Source organism: Apodemus sylvaticus, chromosome 16 (assembly GCF_947179515.1).
Source record: "Apodemus sylvaticus chromosome 16, mApoSyl1.1, whole genome shotgun sequence".
In the NCBI taxonomy this organism is placed as follows: domain Eukaryota; kingdom Metazoa; phylum Chordata; class Mammalia; order Rodentia; family Muridae; genus Apodemus; species Apodemus sylvaticus.
In genome coordinates this window covers 30,991,575-31,014,306 of record NC_067487.1, presented here as the reverse complement: position 1 = coordinate 31,014,306, position 22,732 = coordinate 30,991,575, and the positions used below count along the sequence as shown (strand labels likewise).

Below are 22,732 nucleotides of genomic sequence, written 5' to 3'. Positions count from 1 at the left end.
AGTGTTGGGACTAAAGGTAAGCACCGCCAGCCTAGCTTTTTTTAAGTATATGCTGTGGGGATCATACTCAGGCCTTTCATGCTTGTAAGACCTGATTGTATTGATCCTAGGCCTTTGTTTTTTATTTTCCCCTGAACCCTTCAGTTACCCATTGGCCACTCAAGAATGTATGATTTGGTCTCTTAGTATTTGTAGTTAGATTCTATTGCTATTGATTTCTAGTTTTATTCATTATGATCTATGAGGTACAAGAAACAATTTTAATTCTTTTGTATTGCTAAGATTTGCTCTGCAGCCTAGAGTGTATATGATCTGTTTGAGAGGAAGCTCCATGGCTGCTGAGGAGAATAAGGTGTATTCTGATTTTATTAGGTAGAATACTCTGTAGATATATGTTAGACCCATTCTTACTTTTCAGACTTTGGCAGACCATGACCCTCTGCTGTTTGTTTGTGGGTTTTGTCCCCAGAACCTACAGAACCTTTATTCTAATTCCATCCTTCTCTGACCTTCCTTCTCACCTTCCTTGGGGCTCAGGGTAGTTAATATTAGTTTTTTAGTATGGGTTTTGTTAATGGGAGTGCTTTATAGCTCAGAATCTTGTCTGTGCTTCCTCAGTGCTGAGAATTCAGATTTCTGCCTGGACCAAACATATGCCTTCTTGCTTGAAAGACAAGCACTTTACCAACTGAGCTTTTTTTCTCTACCTAGTATTTTTAGGGTAGACATATAGACATAGTATCTGTCTGTGGTATTATTTTAAGGCAGAGTTCTGCTATGTAGCTCAGGCTGCCTTTAAACTTAAGAGTCTACTCTAGCCTTCTAAATGTTGACATTATGAGGGTAAGTACTGTTCTTGTCTTATGTAATGTCTTTTTAGCTTTGTTTTTATGTGTGTAATTGTTTGCTTAAATGAATATGTGCACCACATGTTGTGGCCAGTAGAGGACGTTGGATCTCCTGAGACTGGAGTTCTAGCTGCTGTGTGGGTGCTAGACATTGATCCCAGGTAGTCTGGAGAAATGGCCAGTGCTCTTAACCACTGAACCAACTTTCTATCCCACTTACACAGTGTTTTGTGTGTCTGTATTTTGACTGTGACATAAGATCAGGTGTGGAATTGTCCACTTGTGCTATCATATTGGCAGTTATGTTTCAGATATTCTTTCATATTTTTAGATTAGGAATATTATTGTCACTGTTCTAGCTACTTTCACTGTAGTTTTATTTTATTTAATAGAAGCAGCAAGCACTTGCCTTTTTCCAGAAGTTTGGGTTTTTTGATGTGCATGACACTTCCAGCGTCAGGGATGGCCTGGAGGAAGGCCACAGCGATTTCTGCTGAGCTTCGGGCAGTACTTGTGAACATTTTGTTCTAACAGTTCTGATTTACTCGCCAAAGTTCCCGTCACCATGATGCAGGCTTTGGCTATTGGCCACTGTCTTCACTGTGACTCTGATCTATTTATGGCCTGCAGTAACCAAGTGCCATCTTAGACAGGGACAGGCCACTGCAGGCAGTGCGCCCCAGGCTGAAGGAGGATTGGTGTTCCAGAGTCTGGCATGCTGTTCTCATCAGTGTGCCGTGTTATACACATGTGGCAGGCAGGCTAAGAATCCTTCAGGCTTCAGCCTCTGTGCCAAACTCATCTTTCACAAGGGTTGTGTTTTATGTAAATCATTTCATGGGCAGATGACCGAGAATGGAGCTAGAAATGACTTTTGCAAGAAATGGAACAAGAATAGCCTTATAGGGCTGGGGGGTGGCTTAGCAGTTGCGAGCACTTGCTGCTTTGCCTGGGGACCCAAGCTCAGTTCCCAGAGCCCATATTGGGTGGCTCGCAACTGCCTGTAAACCAGCTCCAGGGCATCCAGTGCCATGTCCTGGATCCCACAGGTTCCTCCACACTCTTAGCATACAGAAAGAGATGCACACATAAACACAGAAAAAATTAAGACAAAACAACCCCTTTCTTAAATATATAGAAACAGCATGGACCTGTTTCTTGGTTCTGATAAAATTGATCACCTTCAGAACTGTTAATTCAAGTTTAATCCCCAGCTCCCACATGGTGGGAGAAGTGACTCCTGCCAAGCTGTCCTCTGATCAGCAAATACTGATACAAATACTAATGTCATAGTACATATCAGTACCATGACAGGCATGCACCCCCCTACACACACAATAAATAAATGTAATAGACATTTGAATCAAGTTCCCATTGTAATTTTGCATGGGTGACAGAAAGTGGAACAGTTGAACTGTGAATTTATTCTTTGATTAAAAATAGCCCCTGTGTAATAAATTGGGGTCAGAGCTTGTGCGCCCACATGAACAGATACCAGCGTCATGCAGAGACTTTACTGCCATGCTTGTTGTGTTTTTTTCAGCCGCTGACCCCAGGAACTGTACTGTCATGTTTGACACACCGAAAGACTGGTGTTGGGAGCTGGAGCGGACAAAGGGAGGTGTGAAGTACAAAACAGTGAGTGTGAATGAAGGCTACCGAGTCTGTGACAGGTAAGCTCTCCGTGCTGACTCTCCCCATTAGTTACGTGTGCGCGTGTATGTGTGTGTATGTATGTATGTATGTGTCTGTGGTCAGAAGAAGGCCTTAGGGTTCTCCTAAGAAGCAAGTCTGAGACACACACACACACACAGAGAGAGAGAGAGAGAGAGAGGGAGAGAGAGAGAGAGAGAGAGAGAATGATTTCTTAGGTTTTCTTTCAGGGTGTAGGCTGCCTCCCAACAGCAGCTGCTCAGTCTTCAAGGCTGGCTACCTCAGCAGTCCCAGTCCAGCACTAAAGGACCGAGGACTCTTGGAGAGCTGCTGGCCTCCAGACTGTGTTGAAATCTTGAAGAAGTTAGTTCTAATAGCAAAGGAATACCACAGCAAAGATAGGTGATCTTGTCAACAAAAGCGAGGATAAGAACGCCAAGAAAAGCAGTTCCCTTCTTCCTTGTCCTCGTGTCCAGGCTGCCACCAGAAGATGCCACCCACACTTAGCATGTCTTCCTACTTCAGGTGGGATCAAGAGCATTGCTCACAGGAGTGCCTACAGCTTGTGCTTTAGCTGATGTCAGATACAGTCAGTTGCCAAGCACGATGAGTCATCACAGACCCCAGGGCTGGAGATAGAGGCCTCTGTGAGCGGGCCGTGAAGTGGGTGCTGCGGATTGAACTCTGGTCCTTTGGAAGAATAGCACGCACAGCTGGCCTTAGTGACGCATGCTTTTAATCCCAGGTTGTAGAGACAGGTGGATCTCTGAGTTTGAGGTGAGCCTGGTCTACAAAGTTCCATGAGAGCCGGGGTAAGTGCCCTTTAGTCAGAGCTGAGAGAGGGGGAGGCAGGGAAGCCTGGTAGGTAGAATGGCCAGGGCAAGGCTCTTCATCCAGGGGCTAACAGGGGAGGGGAGAGTAGAGGGCGAGGAGAAGGGATGGCCGCGCGCTTCCTGAAGAATTTCTTCTTGTTGATTCTGAGACCAGTGAGGGGAGTTTAAGCAGAGCAGGGAGGGATCTGGCCTACATTGTTAAAGGATGACTCCGCCGATCTGTTTTTAGAAAACTGAATGTTATCATCTGGGAACATAGCTTCCTAGCGCTGTGCTGATGGCTTCATAAAATACTGTAGGTTTCTAGCACTTTCTGTATTCAAGTGTCTCAGGTTTCTTCAGCATATCAGTTTTGATTTCAACCAGTCTGAAACATGAACAGGATGGCCCTTCCCTGAGTTGGTCTGGGTTAGAAGGAAAAACTGTAGCATCATCAGAACTGGCTGTTTTGTGCCACCACCCAGCCGCTTCTCTGTTAATTCACTCCTAAGTCTTTACTTCTCTGTACTCTGTGGACATACACGAAGGTGTGTAGCCCTGTGGGGGTGCTGTACTAGTGCTGTACTAGTGCTGACCCAGCATCATAACCCAGCTCTGCCTTGGGCTGCCCTTCCCAGACTGCAGCTGTGCCTGAGGGCTTCCACGGTGAACCGCCCTGGGACAGGCTCTTCACTCACAACTAACTCATCCTGCTGCCCAAAGTGACGGCTTTGAAGAGGGAGACCTAATTGCTCCGAGTCTCTGGAGACTGCTGGGGACCTGCCAGAGCTAAGTGGGGCCGGTGAGCACCCCCCACCTGTGCCCGCTGTGGCTCAGTGCTCGTGGACAGAGGCTAATGTCCGCTAGACATTCAGTCTGACCTTTTCAGTGTTTTTTTGTGGGAACAGGTTTGTGTAGGATGAAATTAACTAGAAAGGTAACATTGTAGAATATCCCATCTTACTAGATGGGGAAGGCATGCAAACCTTTTGAGGACCGGGGCCCACTGCAGGCTTATGGCATGTGTATAGGAACGTGGTAAGAATGCCTCAGGTGAGGTTAGAGTGGTGGACGTCCTGTGTGGACATGACCATCCAGTCAGTGCTTCCCACAGATACCTCAGTCCTCACAGAGCTTGCTGGAATGCAGATGTCACTGAGTAGGTGTGGCCGTCAGAGTCTGCTATACCCTCATAGCATGGTATTCCAGAGCAGAGCTTAAGTCCTCTGCTTTCCTGGAGAGCTTTGAGCTTCTGATTTGTAATCATGGGGCCAAGCCTAGATTTTGGTAATTTTCTAATCCTTCCCTGTGCTTTTAATGGGCATTTTGAGTTTAAAAGCCATTGATATATTGAAATGTTTTTACTTTAGTGACTCCCTAAGGAAAGGTTAGCTTACTGACCACACACTCAGGCAAGTATGTAAGAAAATACTAGTACCTCCGAATTTCAGAAGTCTTACCCATGAGGGCTTACCCATGACCAGTGTTTCACAGACCTAAGTATATATTACAGTTTCATAGGATCGTTGTCCTTTTAAAATTGTAAGGGGGTTGGAGAGATGACTTGGGGGCTATGAGCACTTCCAGCTCTTCTAGTGGACCCCAATTTAGTGTCCCGTGTCTGTGTCTGGCTGTTCTAACAACTGCCTGTAACTCCAACCCCAGGGAGTCTGACCACCTTCTGTTCTGGCCACCAGCATCCAAACACACATGGCGTGTGATCAGACAGACCCTCGCATACACATAGAGAAATGAAATTATCTGCGAGCTTTCTTTAATACACATTTTGAAGCATTATAGCAAAAGAATGTATGTTAAACTTGCTTTTATCCCTTTACTCAGGTATAACAATGATTAATTCATAGCTAACCCTGTCTTCTCTCTACATCCACCTACTTTTTCCCATTTGCATTGTTTAGAAATGAATTTCAAAGCTCACTTCATTTATGTTCAGTATATATTACAAAGAACAAAGGACTGGGATTGTTTTTAATAAACACAGCATGAAAACATTATCATACTTTTCAAATTCACACTACTTCTTTTTGTTTGTTGAGACAGGGTCTTCCTTTGTAGCATGTGCCCTGGAATTTTCAATGAGGACCAGGCTGACCTCATAGAGATCTGCTTACCTCTACCTCCCAAGTCCTGGGATTACAGGCCTGTGTTATACCCTTTCACACTGTTTCTTTGATATCTAATTAGTATTTGAAATCTCCCCAGGATTTGGTTTGGCTTGGGGGTGGAGGGAAGTTGTCTTGTGTGTGTGTGTGTGTGTGTGTGTCTATGTCTGTGTCTGTTTTCACCCTTACCCAGGCTGGCCACTCAGCTGCTAGGGTGATAGGAGTGCACTACCAGTTCTTGACTCACTTTTGTAAGAGTTCTTTTTTATTTATTTATTTTTTTAATTTATTGTTCATGAAGATTGAGTACCATTTTTGCCATTTCTTGATAGGTTTTTTTAAGTGTAGACTATCATATTTTTTTCTTGAGGAAATCAAGCTCTTTGCTAGTTTCTTCTCACAGTGGGGTCTGGCCACTCACCCTGGTGCACTTCGCATGTAGGTCCACCTTCTGTGAATTGAGGAATGGCTCAGTCATTGTGCTCTGATCCCTGACTTAAAGATGCATCTTTCATGGGGCTGGGGCTGGGTCAGGGGATAAGACAACTTTCTGCTCTTACAGAGACTGGGGTTTGCTGGTCAGCACCTACGTTGGGCTCACAACTCGAGATACTTAGAGCGTGTTTGTAACGCTACATCCAGGGACTCCTGGTGTTCGAGATCTGTGCATGGATGTGGTGCGCAGCCATACTCTCGGTCCACACTCACACACATAAATTCTTTTTTTGAAGTTTATCTTATCCATGACTGCTTGACAGATTGGAGTCAAGCATGCAGTGTCTATGCAAACACCATCTGATGACTCCCATTGCAGCCCAGCCATTTCAAGTCTTGACTTAGGACTAAGAGCCAGTGTGCCCATGGTGGGTTTTGTTTGTTTAGTTTTTGATTTTTCGAGATGGTATTCTGTGTAGCCCTGGCTATCCAGGAACTCACTCTGTAGACAAGGCTGGCCTCGAACTCAGAAATCCTCCTGCCTCTGCCTCCCAAGTGCTGGGATTAAAGGCGTGCGCCACCACTGCCCAGCTCAACCCATGTATTTTTGATCCCTGCAACTTCGAATATTAGCTTTCTCATGTTCTTCTATTTAGCAGGCTTATTCTTGTAATGATGATGTTTCTCCTGTAGATAACAAAATCACCATGTGAAACTAAATTTTCAAACCTTATTTTTAATGATGGTTCTTAAATGCTTTAACCTTCCTTGTAGCCCACCACCCACCAGAAGTAGTGGAAAAGAAAAGATATGGGAGGGGTTTTTGGGGGGTGGACCTGTTTAGAAAGTTCTTTGGAACAACTCCCATCTGTGTTGTCTGGAAATCGGCGCTTCACAGATTAGTGGGCAGCGGCAGCAAACACTACACCAGCAGTCCAGTACAGTAGAGTCTGGTTAGCAACCTTGGTGACAGACCTAGCAGAGACAGCCAGGCCTCAGCTAGTCAGCAGGAGGGACCCGGAGGGATGCCAGTTCTCCACTGTGCCTACCCCAGGGAAGTAAAAATCAGGGAAGACTTGAGATCCACAAGCGTTGTACAGTTAGCTGTACCAGCAAGCCAAGTTCTGTCTGTATCACTCTGCGGAGTCCTGTTTATATCTTCCACGCATCACGTGTCTGCCACGTGCCTTGCCTCAGCACATGCATCCAATCAGCCCGAGTCCTCAGAGTGCCCACAAATGGAGCTCGGCTGTGCAGTGTAAGGTGGACAATACATGCATGTCGCTAGCAAAGAATCCATCCCGTGTCCTTTCACATGCTTGCTTTAGCAGAGCATGCTCTCTCCTGTGTCTGCTTCAGAGAAACATTCCTTCATGTGTGTGCCCTAGCAAAACACCAGCCAAACAAATTTCCAAAGAACCCATAAGTTTCCACTTCGGCGGTGTAACCTAGGAAGAGCCTCCATCAGCGTGATGTCTGAGTTTACCTTTTTCTCTACCTGTAAAGTGGAAATGATCACACTACCTACATACCTGACAGTGACATTGGACTAAACAAGTCATTCGTTTATGTGCCGGACTGGGGAAGGCGACGTCGAGGCTCACCGCGGCAGTTGTTGGCAGACCTTGTTTGAGACTGGGCCTTCCTCCTACTGCTGTTGTGTTGTTTTGAGACAGGGTTTTTCTGTGGTGCCCTGTCTGTCTTGGAAATCACTTTGTAGACCAGGTTGGCCTTGAACTCACCGAGATCTTGCCTCCTAAGAGCTGGGATTAAAGTCATGCCACCATGCCTGTCTCAGGGTATGTGATAAAGTAGATAGCTGTCATGGTTACCAATGTTCACATTCGCTTAGTGTAATTACAAGTGACACAGGTGTTTGTGTTGTTACTCTTTGATGGGATTTTGGACTTCATATATTTTTAGATATCACATTTTCCAGTCTCTCCCCTTTGCACTGCTAAAGATCAGATCTAGGGTCTTGCACATGCTAGGGGGGCTCTGTTGCAGGGCCGTCCCCACACTCCATCTTCCTCACTTTGTAGAAGGGGATACTGACCTAGAAGGGCAGGAAGCCTCCCTTGCCAGCAGAGGCTGGGCTGTGTAGATGTAGGCAGAGAGAGGGCTGGAGTCCAGCTTCCCAGGAACAGCAGCTCACCTGGGCTGGGTCTCGGGAAGGACAGCCCTTTGTGTAACACTGTGTTTTTTCCTTTGAGAGTGTTTACATGTTTTGTGAATTAAGAGTCTGTCCGAAAGCTGATGCCATCTCTTGCTTCTAGGTTGCCAGCATACTTTGTTGTCCCCACTCCCCTTCTGGAAGACGATGTGAAGCGTTTTCAGGGCCATGGTATACCAGTAAGTACTTCTGGAAACCTGGGCAGAGGAGACATCCCGTACTCTTGGCCCATCCTAGCAGTGATCCTTAGAGTCCTTGGCTTAGTGCTCCAGAGTTTGTCTTCAGTGTGAGCGTAATCTCACAATACCACAGGGACTCCCTAGGCAGCCTCCTAAACATGAGGCGCCCTGGAACAAGTTTGAAGCCATCCCAATGCTCTTGAAATGTTAGCAGAGACACCGAGACACTTTAGGAGTATAATAGGCCCACCTACTCTTAACACTTGAATCGTTTTGCACCTGAACTGACACTACTCATAGTGGAATATCAGATTAGTTTTTCCAGCTCTGTTAATCTTGATCTGGGCATAGCTGAGGCCTCTCCTAGAAGGCAGTGTGAAGCACAGAATAGGAGGGGATGGGAGCCATCTTTAATGTCCCTGACCTAATAAAGCACGACCAGATGGCACCCGACTTTTAATTGTTGACAGTTCCCAAGCCTGTGGGAATTCAGTAGGAATTAGAATCATAAGCACGTGCTGTGTAGTACACGAGACTGCTTTGCCAGAAGAATCTTGAATGTGAGCCAAGATGGTGAAACACCATCACATTCCAGAGCCCACGGAGATGAGTGGGCACGGAGTGACTATGGCCCTTACAGACAGAGTCTCTCTGCCTGGCCCAGAGGGCAGCTCTTCAGCACCAGCCTGTAGCACTGTTGACTGAATATTGCCAGGTGGCTGTTTTTTTGTTGTTGTTTTTTTTCCCCCCAGAGGAAGCCAGAGTTGCAGATTTCTATGTGAGTTTTCCTGATTTCCAACTAGATATGGTTAAATTGGAGAATTTAAACATTCTTTGGGGTATAGCTGGGTCACATTCCACCAGTTTTCAGCCCTTGATTGACAGCTGAAGTTTCCATATTTACCTTTACACTCTTGAAAGTTATGTAGCTGTGCAAGAATTTTGTTTATGTGGGTTGTGTCATTTTATAAATTCCAGTTAAAACTGGGTGTGATGGTTCATGCCTATAATCCTAGCACTGACTGAGCCAGGAGGATTGCTTGTGAGTTTGAGGCCAGCATGCATTCCATAAGTTTTACACCAGTGTAGGCTTCAGAGTGAGACCCTGCTATTTTTTTTCAAATTGAATTTTAATGAAGAAAATATAAGAAACGTGTTATCGTAAGTAACATACTTTTATGGAAAATAATTATCCAAAACAGTCAAATGGAATAGCACTATTTTGCATTTAGAAATAGAAGACAGCGGGGGGCTAGGAAAGGGGAAATCATTTGAAATGTAAATAAAAAATATATCGAATAAAAAAAAATAGAAGACAGCTGGATTCTTTTATTCAGTCTGTTGTAGCATACAGAGGACCAGCTAAAGAACACAGAGAAACTCCAGCTTCATGAATGTGTATTAGGAAAGGAAGGCAGAGATAGGCCAGACTGAGGATTTTGTTATTTGACAGTGCACCAGACATGGTCCATAACAGTTTCACAAAGGTGACCATAGTAGGGAATTTGAAATTACAAGGAACTGTTTCTTTTTTGTTAATGGAATCCACCAGTCTGTCTTATACTTTGAATGGAATTTAAAGGGTTCATTTTGTCCTGTTACACATTTGGAAATAAACTGGGTTATACATGTAGATACTGGCCCTTCAGTAGTATTCTCTTAGCAGAAGTGTACATATAGGAAGCTGTTCATAATGTTGCATTCTAGTTTTTCACATTTCTAAGTTTTTGCTTTATGGCTTAATTTTTTCCCCCATTGGCAATGTTTTTCTTTGTTTGTTTGTTTGTTTGGATTTGGTTTTTTTCGAGACAGGGTTTCTCTGTGTAGCCCTGGCTGTCCTGGAACTCACTCTTGTAGACCAGGCTGGCCTCGAACTCAGAAATTCACTTGCCTCTGCCTCCCAGAGTGCTGGGATTACAGGCGTGCACCACCACCTTCCGGCAGCAACGTTTTATAGATTGCTTCCTGTGAAGTGATAAACTCAGTTTATTCACTTTGTAAATTGTTTTAGAAGTTTAATTTTTTCAGGACTTAGTACATGAACACTGTATTTACATCACTTTACTCTTCCCTCTCTCAACTCTTCCATGTCCCTCCCTACTTCTTCCTGAATTATTACACAGTATAATTGTATGGCATAATTGTTCCATGTGTATATGCATATGTATATATACATCCACACATATACATATATATGTAGTATGCATGCACACACACAATCTGAGTCCATTTAGTGCAGGCCAGAGTGTACACATATTGATGGCTGACCCTTTAGAATTAGATAACTACCAGGAACCATCCGTGGAGAAGGTTGATTTTACCTCTCAGCCTCCATTGATTGCAGAGAACTCTTCATCTAGGCTTGTGAAGTCTCCTCCATCCACAATGCATGTCAGCTGGTGTTCTCACTATGCAGGCCATTTTTAGGCAACTAAGCATGTTACTGAGGTTTCGTGGGTGCAGCTTCCTGGTCATGTCTTGGAGACACTCTTTCCCAGCAGGTATCCTCATCCCCTACTTCCTAAATATTTCTGCTGTTGTCAATGTGTCCGTTAGGGTCGGGCACCCCAGTCACTTGCTCTCTGCAGTCATCCACTGTGGATCTCTCTAATAGCCACCCTCTTCTGTAAAAGGAGGCCTCTTTGATGAAGGATGAGAGCTATGCTTATCTAGGGGCACACACACAGATAAATACTTAGAATACAAGTCCTATCAGGAGCAGTTGGTTACCCCAAGTTAAAAGTGCGACCGTTGCTTCATTGGCACTCTCTTTTGGGCTGGTTGTCATTGTGGTCTCGAGGCCATAGCTAGAAGAAGTGGTGGGGCTTTTCCGATGGCAGCTTCCAATAGCCCTTCCTATTTCTTGCCCAGCTCCTTTGAACACTAAAAGAGCTAGTCCTCCAGAATCTAAACACGCACAATCTTTGTCAAAGGCACTAGGTCAGACATTTTATGATAGTGATCAAGATTGTAGAATTGAGCATTTAAAAAGCTTTATTAGTGGGGATGGAGGCCATGGATGCCTCGGTACATATGTGAGGTTGGAGGAAAGCTTCGTGGAGCTGGTTTGCTCCATCCACCTTTGATCATGATCTGGGGATTGAACTCTGGTCATCAGGCTTGTCCAGTAAGTACTTTATCCGCTGAGTCAGCACTTGGCCCTAAACTTGGTCATTTTTAACCTTTTGTTCGAGGACATTCTCAAGTGACTTAGACTGGTTTCCTGCTTGTGGTAACTTATTAATAAGCTGTGCAGTGGGCAGTCGTGCCTTGACTGGTGCTGAGCCATCAGTAGGTTCACCATGCACTGCTACTGTGCTTCCAGTGCACATGTCACCACAGTGGAAACATGGTGGTGTTGTGGCCACCCAAAAAGTCCTTGGGTCTCAGAACAGTGCGCAGTACACTTGGAAAAGTACACTTGCTTGAGAGGAATGAAAATGAGGGTTTTACCATCATGAAGAAATGCAGAAAAGAGGGTGTGATGTGTTCTGTGGGATATCTTAGTCAGGGTTTCTATTCCTGTACAAACAGCGTGACCAAGAAGCAGGTTGGGGAGGAAAGGGTTTATTGAGCTCACATTTCACACAGCTATTCATCACCAAAGGCAGTCAGGACTGGAACTCAACAGTCAGGAAGCAGCAGCTGATGCAGAGGCCATGGGGGGATGTTCCTTACTGACATGCTTCACTTAGTTGCTTTTTTCCCCCCCTGAGACAGGGTTTCTCTGTGTAGCCCTGGAACTCACTCTGTAGACCAGGCTGGCCTCGAACTCAGAAATCCACCTGCCTCTGCCTCCCCAAGTGCAGGGACTAAAGGCGTGCGCCACCACCTGGCTTCAACCTGCTCTCTTATAGAACCCAAGACCACCAGCCCAGGGATGGCACCACCCACAATGGGCCCTCCCTCCTTGATCACTAATTGAGAAAATGCCCCACAGCTGGATCTCATGGGACAGTTCCTCAACTGAAGCTCCTTTCTGTGATAACTCCAGCCTGTGTCAAGTTGACAAACAAAACCAGCCAGTACAGGAAAGAAACAGAAAAGGAGTACTATCCACACAAGTGGGAATAAGGCCCCTCCTCCTCTACACATGGAAAATCTAGATACAGGCTTTGGGGCTGAGACATAGAAAACTTTCTCCAAAGAAGTGGGGGAAGAGCCAGCAACATTTGTTAGGAGCTTTAGGAAGGTGGTGTTCACTGTTCTAACATCCTTAGTGGGGTGCACATGGACAGCTGTAAGATAGCACACAGATTGGAACTGACGCCATGGTCGGACTCCTCCCCTCCCCCCTCTGCTCAGCTCTCTTTCCCTTTATTTGGTGCTGGCCTCCAATCCAGGGCCTCGCCATGTGCATCAGGTTGCAGCTATGGCTGTTAACCCTTGTCTGACTTGTGCACTGATCACCTGTGCTGTGTCAGAGCATTCTCATCCTTGCCATTTCTGCTAGGTTGCATGTATAGATTTACTCTTTGAAATAAAGAATAGCAATTAGTTGTTCCTTTGTGCCTCAGATGAGATGAGACAATTCTGATTATAAAGGTTATCATTACATTTGTCCCAACTGCCTTTTTTTCTTTTTCTTTTTCTCTTTAATTTTCATTCTTATCCCCCCCCCCAAATAATAAGTTAAAATGATTAGAGACATTCCGTTTTTTGGGTACTATCATCCAGTCATGATGACTAAGAGTGTCCTTCATTTGCATCCAAGTAAGCTATACCAGCTAGTAGGCGTGGCTACTTAAGTATTCAAGATATTACTCTCTCCTTTTGGCAGCAGTCATAGAAGCCTGCCGTAGTTTCAGCATATTGCTTCCTGTCACAGTGGAGGAGGGGTAAGAAGCAGAGCCCCTCAGTTTTTCCAGTGTCTGAATACCGCTGCCTTGTATGACTTACAAGTCAGGTTGGCCCTTGGAAGGGAGCTGCTCTGGGGACAGATGCCACAGTCGTCCTCAGGGCTCACTCTCCAGTTGACATTGCTTCCTGAGTCAACAGCAGCAGTCCACTCTCCTGAACATGGTCCCTCACTCAGAGGTCTCCTAGGTGATGTACAGTGATGTATTAGTGTCACTAGGGACCCAGTGTACCCAGGGTCAATTCCAGCATCTTCCTCTTGGACCCCAAGGCAGTTCTTTGCGATTCTCTGCGTGCAGAGCAGCTCCTGGGTTGCTCTGCCGTTCTCTAGCTCCTTCCCAGGCAGCTGCCCCCTATCTAAGTTACGGCTTGTTCGCGGCAGGCGATGCTGAATGGAGCCTGGTAAGAGGGAAAACTGGCATTCCGTCCATTCATTCATTTATTCATTCAGTAAAGTGTATACAGCTCAGAAGAGTTTCTGTGAGTCTGTTACCTTCCTCATCATGTGGGTTCCAGGAGCTGAACTCAGGTTGTCAGTCTTAGCTGCACGTAGCCTGCTGAGCCAGCTTTCTGACCACCTCATCCCTCCCTGACTTCTTCCCCACCTTCCCTGAACCAAGGTTGATGGTGTGGTTGGCAGAGCGAGGGCTAGGCAGTTAGCCACTGCAGTGCCCGTGGCAGGGCACAGGAGCTGTGCTTGTGCATCTAGCCACAGCACCAAGGCACACTACTCTCCCCCGGGACATTTCCAAACAACAAAAGCAGTTTCTAGGACACAACCATGCAGGCACCTAGGCCTGTCTTCAGTCGCTCATCCTCCCCTCCCTTCGTTCCTCCAAGTCCAGTCTTTCACTGTCTGCCATATTGGATCTTTCTGTGGAAGAGCTGAGATAGAATGGATTTTGGTCTTCTTTATGCTGCCTCACAAGCTTGTCAGTACCTTTCCTCTGCGAGTTTCAAATTCACTGTCAAATAGCTCACCATCGTCCCAAAGCACTTTCTGCTGGGAACCACGCTGCCCAGTGGCCCTGAGGTAGAGCGCAGCCTGCAGAGGCAGACGGGAGCTACTATTGTACATGAAGAAAGTCCTTTGGTCATGCTGTGCTTCAGTTCCTCGCTGTGAATGGGGTGGGGGAGGCGCTGACCATTATACTTATCACACGATGTGGCTGTGATAATTAGGAGTTAATTCCTGCAAACGTCCTGGTGTGTGTGCTGCATGGCCATGGTAGCTGCTGTCCTACTGGAAGCAAGGTAACAACAGTGCTGCAGGCACCGTGGACGTCGCCAGCTCTAAAGCCAAGGGAAGGTGGACGCCAGACTGAGCAAGCGGGTCTCACTGCCTCGTCCCATTTTCTTTAATTTTTGAAAGTAAATCTTTTCATTGACAGTATCTAGCCAGTTTGATTAGCAGTTCTAAATGTCCCTATTTGACATAAATGCTAAACTCACCCGCTGCCCCCGTTGGGTTTTGAATGTTCCATCTGGTAAACGCTTTTCCTTTCCTTTCTGAAGATCTGGTGTTGGTCCTGTCACAATGGAAGTGCCCTTTTGAAGATGTCAGCACTGCCCAAAGAACAGGATGATGGTGCTTTGCAAATTCAGAAGAGCTTCTTGCATGGGTCAGTATGTAGTGCACGTTTTGTTAATCCTGTTCTGTAAGAAGCATGTGCTGTGGCTCACTAGTGTGTCCATTCTGCTCACGTGGTGTTACGCTTTGTGTGGGAGGAGTCAGAGTGTAACACTCACTTTAATTCTCTTGCAGGGAGAGTATGGAAGTGTTAGGCAGGGGTGGGGGAGTGGCATGGTGGTTGTAATGTTAACAGCCATCAAGTCTAGGCCAAGGGGCAGGCACCCCAAGGTATTGTTTTATTATGTAGAGTATGCATTTCAAAATTATCTTTGAAGTTTTATTCATTCATTTTTACGGGTGTGGGTGTTTTGCCTGTGCGCCACTTGTGCCTGTTCCCTGGGACTGGAAATTCAGGTGATCAGGAGCTGCTGAGGGCCAGACCTGGGTTCTCCAAAGGAGCAGCAAGTTCTCTACCCACTGAGCAGTCTCTCTGTCTAGTCCCTCCACAACAGATACAGTAAAGTCAAAGTACAGAACATAAAACCACAGAAGGGAGTAGGTTATGCAATTAGATTGCTTTGACCCAAACCTGACCTCCGTTCCGCGTGCTGGCTCACAGGAGTGAGATTGAAATGAGTCGGTGACTGCAGGGTACTTCCCAGACCAGCTCAGGGCCAGCGAGCTCGAGCTCTCGGTTCCCATTTGCACCTCTAACTGCATGTCCCCTTTTGACACCTAGAATTTACAAGACTATCCAGAGACCACCCTACGAAATGGTTAAAACTGAAGACTTATCAAGCAACTTCCTGTCCCTGCAGGAGATCCAGGGTGCATACTGCAAATTTAAGCAGCTGTTTCTGATAGGTGAGAGAACATTGAGCGAAATCTCTGTCAGATGGATCTGGTGAAAGCAAGTGGTGAGCAGGGGCTGCTGGCCTCCAGGGTTCCCGCCCTCCAGGGTCCCCGCCACTGCAGGCTGCTGCTGTCCTGCTCCCAGGGTTCCACCTACCCTCCCCCTCCTTCCGGAGCAGGCCAGGTTCCCCTGGGGAGCATCTTAGCCGGTTTTGAACCATGGAGTGCCTGGAGCCACTGGCTTTCCTAGTTATTTATATTGTGAATGACTTTAATGCTTTAATTTGTTTGGCCCTCCTTTGGCATGTACAGTTTTTTAAAGTGGAAAACGATGTGGTTAATAATAAATGTAAAAACATTCCAGCCACCCCTGACTCTACTGGAACTAGCTCTGTAGATCCGGCTAGCCTTGAACTCAGATCTCCCTGCATCACTGCTCGACTTAGCTCTTCACATTCTTAACCCAGACTTTTCTCTGGGGTTTGTTGCACTTACAGACACCTTCCTTTTCTAACTGACTCTGGTGGCACATTCTTCACTATTTTAAGGTTTGTTCAGCCAGTACTGAAGTTTCATTGTGTAAAGTAACTGTAGGCATCCTGGTAGCGATGACTGACCCAGAAAGCAGCTTTTACTTAAGGGAACCGGCACTGTAGACCTCTAACCAAAGCATGCAATACACATGGTAGTTGGGTTAATTTTACTATATGACTTGGGACCGGGAGTCTGCAGTTGTGTTTTCTCTCATTTACTTGGGACCCTGCATGTGTGGCTACGGGCAGTAACCTAAAGTCTACTGTTTTGTTTTGTTTTTTTCTTTTTTCTTTTTCAGATAACAGTTCAGAATTTTGGGACACCGATATAAAATGGTTTTCTCTCTTAGAAAGCAGCAGCTGGCTTGATATAATCAGGTATTTCAACCCATTGCTTTGCACATGAATTGTACAATTGTCTAATTCTGAGTTATAGAGGAATTGACCGGTACTTGGTATATCACAGTTAGTTATTCTGAGATCAGATGCTATGACAGAAGAGAAACCTTGTGCAGTGAGGGTGAGCGCCCTCATCAGGCAGTCTGTCTTGGCAGGGAATGAGTGCTGTGTACGAGTAGGAAGTCTTCACGGCTACAGCTACTGCTACGGCTATGGGCTGAGCACAGTACACAGTCGGGGCCAGTCAGCTTTCCGTGGGAGCCGTGGTCTCCAGAGAACAGCTTGCAGAGAGACAGAAAGAACTCTTAGCCACAGTGACATTCAGCTCACCGCCTTGTGCTGCTTTAATCCGTTTCTGGTCTTGCTGTAACTTACCAGCAAGCTGAGGTTTACGTTTTCTGCAAGACTTTGTATTTTAATAATCTCCAAGGATATATATACAAGGCTACACATCAGAGTTTTAGTTAGCTGTAAAGAAGAGTTGGATGGTGTGGTTTGCAAGAAAGTGGATAGAGCTGGAGATTGTGAGGGGGAAATGAGGGATTAAGAAAACAGGGTCTTATGTGCATAGGCTCTAGATTGATACATGTATGGCAGACAGTAGAATCTGGGCACTTTGCAGGGGTGGTGGGTAGATGGCTACATGAGACCTTGTCACACAGATTTTAAGAAAAGAAGAAGCAAAAGGTATAATGGAGACCATGAAGGGAGGGGGTGGTTCTGAAATAAGAACTGACAAGAGAGTTGGGGAGCAAAGGAAGGTACATTTTCTCAAACTGAATCTAGAGACCATTTTTCTTACACTCTCACCAACTCCCTCCCATGAGCATGGAAGAGTGACTATTTGGGGCATGAAGGAGACCAGGAAAGACAGGGAGGAGAGGGGAGGATGGAGGAGGGACATGGCCAGGAAACAATGGCTGCTGGTCATTCCCATTGTTTGGTATGCTAACTAAAAATTTCAATACGAAAGAAAATTTTAGGACTCCCTTATGAAAATTTTCAGTTCTTGGTGGGCTTCATACATATTTGACGAAGAGTATATACATTGAGATTACAAGTTAGTTGGTGGTGCTAGAGATGGAACATAGTTCCACATGTGAACACTGTGGGCTTCATACATATTTGACGAAATGGCACCCCAGCGAGCACAGCATGGTACTCTGTTCTCATGGCTCTGTGTGATGGTACCACAGACACAAGGCACCACTTCCCTTGCCACCTGAACTACCCTGGTCTCCCTAGTTCTACCCCTGCCTGCTGTCTGCTGGGAACCACCTTTCCACTTCAGTACATCAGACTTGGACCTTTGTAGCTTCTCTGTGTGGAATTATACAGCATTTGCCTTTCTGCACCTGTCTTTCCTTCAAGTTCTTCCCATATTGTTGCAATGATAGACTGTCTTTTTTTTTTTTACTGCTGTATTCCAACACACACACATGCACACAAAAAGTTGTTCTATTGTCAGTGAACTCTTCCATGTTTTGACTAGTGCGGGTAATGCTGCAGTGCATATAAGAGTGTGGCTATCTAAGATACCACTTCTATCTCTTTGAATAAATTTGTATGTGTATATATATATATGTGTGTTTGTGTGTATCTGTCTATATACTTGTGTATATCCATAATTGGTTTCTTTTCTTTTATAGATTTTTAAAAAATTTTTTATTTGTTTTATATATGTGAGTAGACTATAGCTGTCTTCAGACACATCAGTAGAGGGCATCAGATCCCATTACAGATGGTTGTGAGCTACAATGTAGTTGCTGGGAATTGAACTCAGGACCTCTGGAAGAGCAGTCAGTGCTTTTAACCACTCAGCTATCTCTGCAGCCTCATAATTGGCTTCTTATAGGCAGATGAGTATCAGTAAATGATTATTTCTTTTTCTAGCATTTTAGCATGAAGAAACAAAATAAAAAAATATAAGAACAATTCAAACTGCCTCTAAATGTCTTGTTTCTAGCACCAAGCTCAGTGACTAAAGCTCCTCTTCTCATCTCTTCCTTGTTTAGACGCTGCCTGAAGAAAGCAATAGAGATTACGGAATGCCTGGAAGCGCAGAACATGAACGTCCTCCTCTTGGGTAATAAAGCGCGAGGGGAGGTTTCCAGCTCCTTTGCTGAGAGTCAGCTTTTGTGGATATAATTTGCAGAGTGGATTTGTTTCCTTTCCTCCCTCTCCCATTTCCGTAACCTGTAGTCCTTTGCTCAGATTTCAGTTTACATAGAATTTCTATGCAGTTTACGTAGAATCCTTTCACTTAGAACTCGGCAACCTGCTCACAGCCCAAGAAGGAATTATTCAGAATCTTTACCCAACAGTCTTTGGGACACCCTTTTGCCCAGGGGACCTACAGCTGCTCAGATCCTGTCGTGACTGGGTGCTGGGAGCTTTGTGCAGTTGCCATAGGAAGGAGAGCAGATGGGAAGGCATCTCTCCTCACGGCCCGGACCACCTGGTGCAGGGCCTTAGTCCCGGAGGCTCTGTGCACACTCCGTGCTTTTCCTTCTACACACTTGCAAACGGATGGAGACATCACCTTAAGCGTGTTCTTACAGACACACAAGGAGAGTGTCGTTTAAATAGCTAGCAAAGAGGGAGGCGCTCTGAGAGGCTGGAGAGCCCAGGACCACATCTAGCACCGGCAGATCTGTGCAGTGCAGTCTGGTTCTGATGGGAGTGAGATGTCCTCAGAGATGTGCCATTGCCTTCAAGACGGGACTGTCAGAGACTGACAACACCAGAGGACAGATGCAAGGACAGATCTGTCTCTTGGGCAGAGAAGATGAGTCTGCCGGTAGCTTTGGGAAAACACCCAGACAGACAGACCTGGTAGCATGTGCTTGTTATCCCAGCACCAGGGAGGAGGAAACAGGACCCCTGGTGCTCACTGGAAGGAAGGCTAGCCTGATCCAAACTCCAGGCCAGGGAAGGCCCTGTCTTGGAAGGCGGGAAGAAGGTAGATGGGACTCAGTTGCCCTATCTAACCAACAGCATGATTGTATCTCTGCTTCTCTAACCTGAATTAATACTCTCACCATCGTCCTTGAGGACATTTTTTTTAAAGATTTATTTATTTATTATATGTGAGTACACTGTAGCTGTCTTCAGACCCTCCAGAAGAGGGAGATCTCATTACGGATAGTTGTGAACCACCATGTGGTTGCAGGAGTTTGAACTCAGGACCTTCGGAACCGCTCTTAACCACTGAGCCATATCTCCAGCCCTGAGGACATTTTAAAAAAGCAATATGAGTTGGGCCTTTTTGGAAAGGGGGAATAAAGAGGAAGCCATGGGAAATGTACACCTGGCTTTAGGATCTTCAGACGCTAAGAAGAAACCATGACTATGGGTGTATTTACCTTTGTTCTAAGTCAGAAAGGTTAGGGAAGTCTGTGAATAGACTTTACCCTTGTGGATTGTATGAAGTGCATTCCAGGTGGGCACATGGAGGAGTATCAAGAATTCCTCCTGTAGGCTTGGCAAGGAGAAGCAGGCGCCTCTGTGCTCCTCAGACAGAACAGGAAAGAGCCTTGTGGCTGAGAAGGTCCTTTAGTGCAAAGCAGTCCAAGAAGGATGGGGAGTGGGAGACCAGGGTCTGAGTCTGGAGTAGTGAGTGCTGACTCTCCCCTGAGGGAGGGAGGGAGGGAGGCCCTCTGCAGTTAGATAGATGTGACTCTTCTCTTTTATGGCATCTATAGGTGCCAGGTGCTAAAAGTTTTTTTTCAGAGCTGCCTTTGTTCAGTAAGCAGAACTATGCCTAGCACCCCAAGGTGCTGCGACCTGTGCTGACAAGCCCCAGCAGTCGTCTCCCCAGCTGGCCTTGTCTGTAGGAAGTAACAGCAGACCTTGCTCTTGGGAGCCTGTTAGCTGTGTGGGGATGAGAACACTGCCCCTTAACACTCTGTCCTCCTCCTCCTCCTCCTCGGCGCTGCTGCTGGCCCTGGTAGAAGAGAACGCTTCTGACCTCTGCTGCCTCCTCTCCTCTCTGGTGCAAGTGATGATGGATGCCCACTGTCGAACCAGGACTGGGTTCCAGAGCCTCATCCAAAAGGAGTGGGTCATGGGTGGCCACTCTTTCTTGGACCGCTGTAACCATCTCCACCAGAGCGACAAAGAGGAGGTGAGTGTCCTCACTGCTGACCGTTGGCAGTCTGGGGAGGAACGCCCTCTCACTGGGGCACTGTCCTCGGATGTCTGGGGAGGAACGCCCTCTCACTGGGGCACTGTCCTCGGATGAATGCTTGCCAGATTCAAGTACACACTCCACAGACACCAGGAGGCTGGCCCGCTCACCTCAGGGTGACTGATGCTGTAAACAATGTGAAATCCTTCCAGGGCCAGAAGAGTGTCGAGGAGCATGTTCAAAACTTTCCAACTTGTGTAGAGTAAGGTTACGTGTGTATCTCATACTAGGGGAAATACTGGTTTTGTAATACTTAGAAAATAACTCAGGAAGACAGAACCCTTGAAATCTCACTAAATTTAACTATGCAATGAGTAGTATTTTGTGTATAAATTTACCACAGAAAGTGTACTTAGCACAGTAAATTTTCCTTATGTTAGTGTCACCCATTCCTTGAGGCTTTGAAGTGCTGGGAGAAGAAGGCCAAGTCCCAGCCTCTTCCCTTTCTGTTGCTTGTCATTGTTATGTTGTTTGGGGTATGGGTTTTTGATGATGCTGTCTAAGGTTGGCTTTAAACTTGAGTCTTCCTTCTCAACATCCCAAGTAGTTGGGATTCCGTGACTGCCCCACCATCCACCCCTCTTACTTCACTTTGTGTGAGTGACTCAGCCTCTCTATCAGAGAGTTGTTTTGTGGTTTTATTATTTTTTATTTTATTTTAGACAAGGTATTACATATCTCAGACTTATTTCAAACTCATTATGTAGGTAGCCAAGGATGACCGTGAAGTTTAATCCTTCTGTGTTCATCTCCCAAGCACTGGGGTTAGAGGCACATACCACCACAACCAGTTTTATGTCTACAGAGCCACACCCCAGCCTGAGTTAGCATGTAGTTTGCCTCTGGATTGTAGTGTGCTTTTTTTTTAGGCAACAGCAACACAAACTCCTTGGTTCTCTTTGCTATCTAGTGAAAGGAAAAATGGACCCAACCTCACCTGACTGAGTCATCTTTAGAGTGAGCACATGCTAGTAGTGTGAATTGTGGCTTCTCTTATTCTCAGTAAGTAATCAGCATGCCTGTCTGTGATGCAGAACAGCTTGGCATAGCGTGCTGTACGAATAGAGCCGTGGCTACTGCTGGTCAGGGCTTGACAGATTCCTGGGGACGCTCGGGCCTCTGTCACTATGCCAGTTAGTCTCTTTCAGGCCAGACCTGTGCTCTTCTGCTATCAAGCTTAAGAGAAACAGACAGTTCTTAGTCTTATGAGGGACTTGGAGCAAATAATTTGAAAGGCTAATAAAGTACACATCTTTGATAGGAAGAGAAATACTGTTTGGAAGGATGTGGTTTTGCATGTCTTATAAAGGGAGACTGACAGACTCTGTATCTGTGTTGGGAAAGAAGCCAAGAGCAGGCCTGTGCTCAGCCCTTTTCGGGTCACTCACACTTAAGAGCCCTTGCCCTTACTATACAGTGAGGTTTGTATATTTGTTCATTTATTTACCTTTTATAGGTATGTGCCTCTAACCCCAGTGCTTGGGAGATGAACACAGAAGGAATAAACTTCACGGTCATCCTTGGCTACATAATGAGTTTGAGACCAGCCTGGGATCCGTAATACCTTAGTGGTATTGTCCATACATAACATGTAGCATGAAGCCTCCTGGGAACCAGCATGCAGGTGTGCTGTGATTGTGATGTCACTGATGTAGAACTGGCCTTCGATCTAATGTCTTACCTCCTTCCAGCTCGGTGGGGGGCCTGTATCTCTACTCTTGTACAAGGTGGATACGGTCACATTCTTGCCTTACCCTGTTGCAGGATCACTGCTGGATCATAAGCGTAGTACCACTGAGAATCTGGCTCAGAAGAGGACCTGGTTAACACAAGCCATTATGCAGCTTTTGCCCTGGCCTTTGGGGCCTCCCTGAGTGGTAGAGCGGGGAATCTTCTCCTGCTGAGTCTCCAGCACCATCCCCACCAGTTGGGGGGGGGGGCAGGCAGGAATGCTTCCATAAGATGTCATTTTTCCTGACAAAGTGTAAAATGACATCCTGGTTTTGCAATTGAATTCTCTGAAGAAGAACAGAATTTACTAGTTGGGCAGTGGTGGCTCACACCTTTAATAGTAGCACTCAGGAGGCAGAAGCAAGTGGATTTCTG

At 46.0% G+C, this 22,732-nt stretch overlaps 1 protein-coding gene across 2 annotated transcripts in view; it reads left to right on the top strand.

Annotated features, from left to right (window-relative positions):
- Mtmr12 (myotubularin related protein 12) overlaps window positions 1–22,732 on the top strand; it is a 66,380-nt gene that overhangs the window by 38,457 nt on the left and 5,191 nt on the right. For both annotated transcript variants that reach the window (XM_052159384.1, XM_052159385.1), the window contains exons 7-13: window positions 2,392–2,521; window positions 8,148–8,223; window positions 14,596–14,702; window positions 15,393–15,517; window positions 16,338–16,416; window positions 18,453–18,523; window positions 20,391–20,563. In XM_052159384.1, coding sequence (XP_052015344.1) covers window positions 2,418–2,521; window positions 8,148–8,223; window positions 14,596–14,702; window positions 15,393–15,517; window positions 16,338–16,416; window positions 18,453–18,523; window positions 20,391–20,563 — 735 coding nt within the window. In that variant the 5' untranslated portion in view covers window positions 2,392–2,417. The remainder of the gene's footprint in view (window positions 1–2,391; window positions 2,522–8,147; window positions 8,224–14,595; window positions 14,703–15,392; window positions 15,518–16,337; window positions 16,417–18,452; window positions 18,524–20,390; window positions 20,564–22,732) is intronic.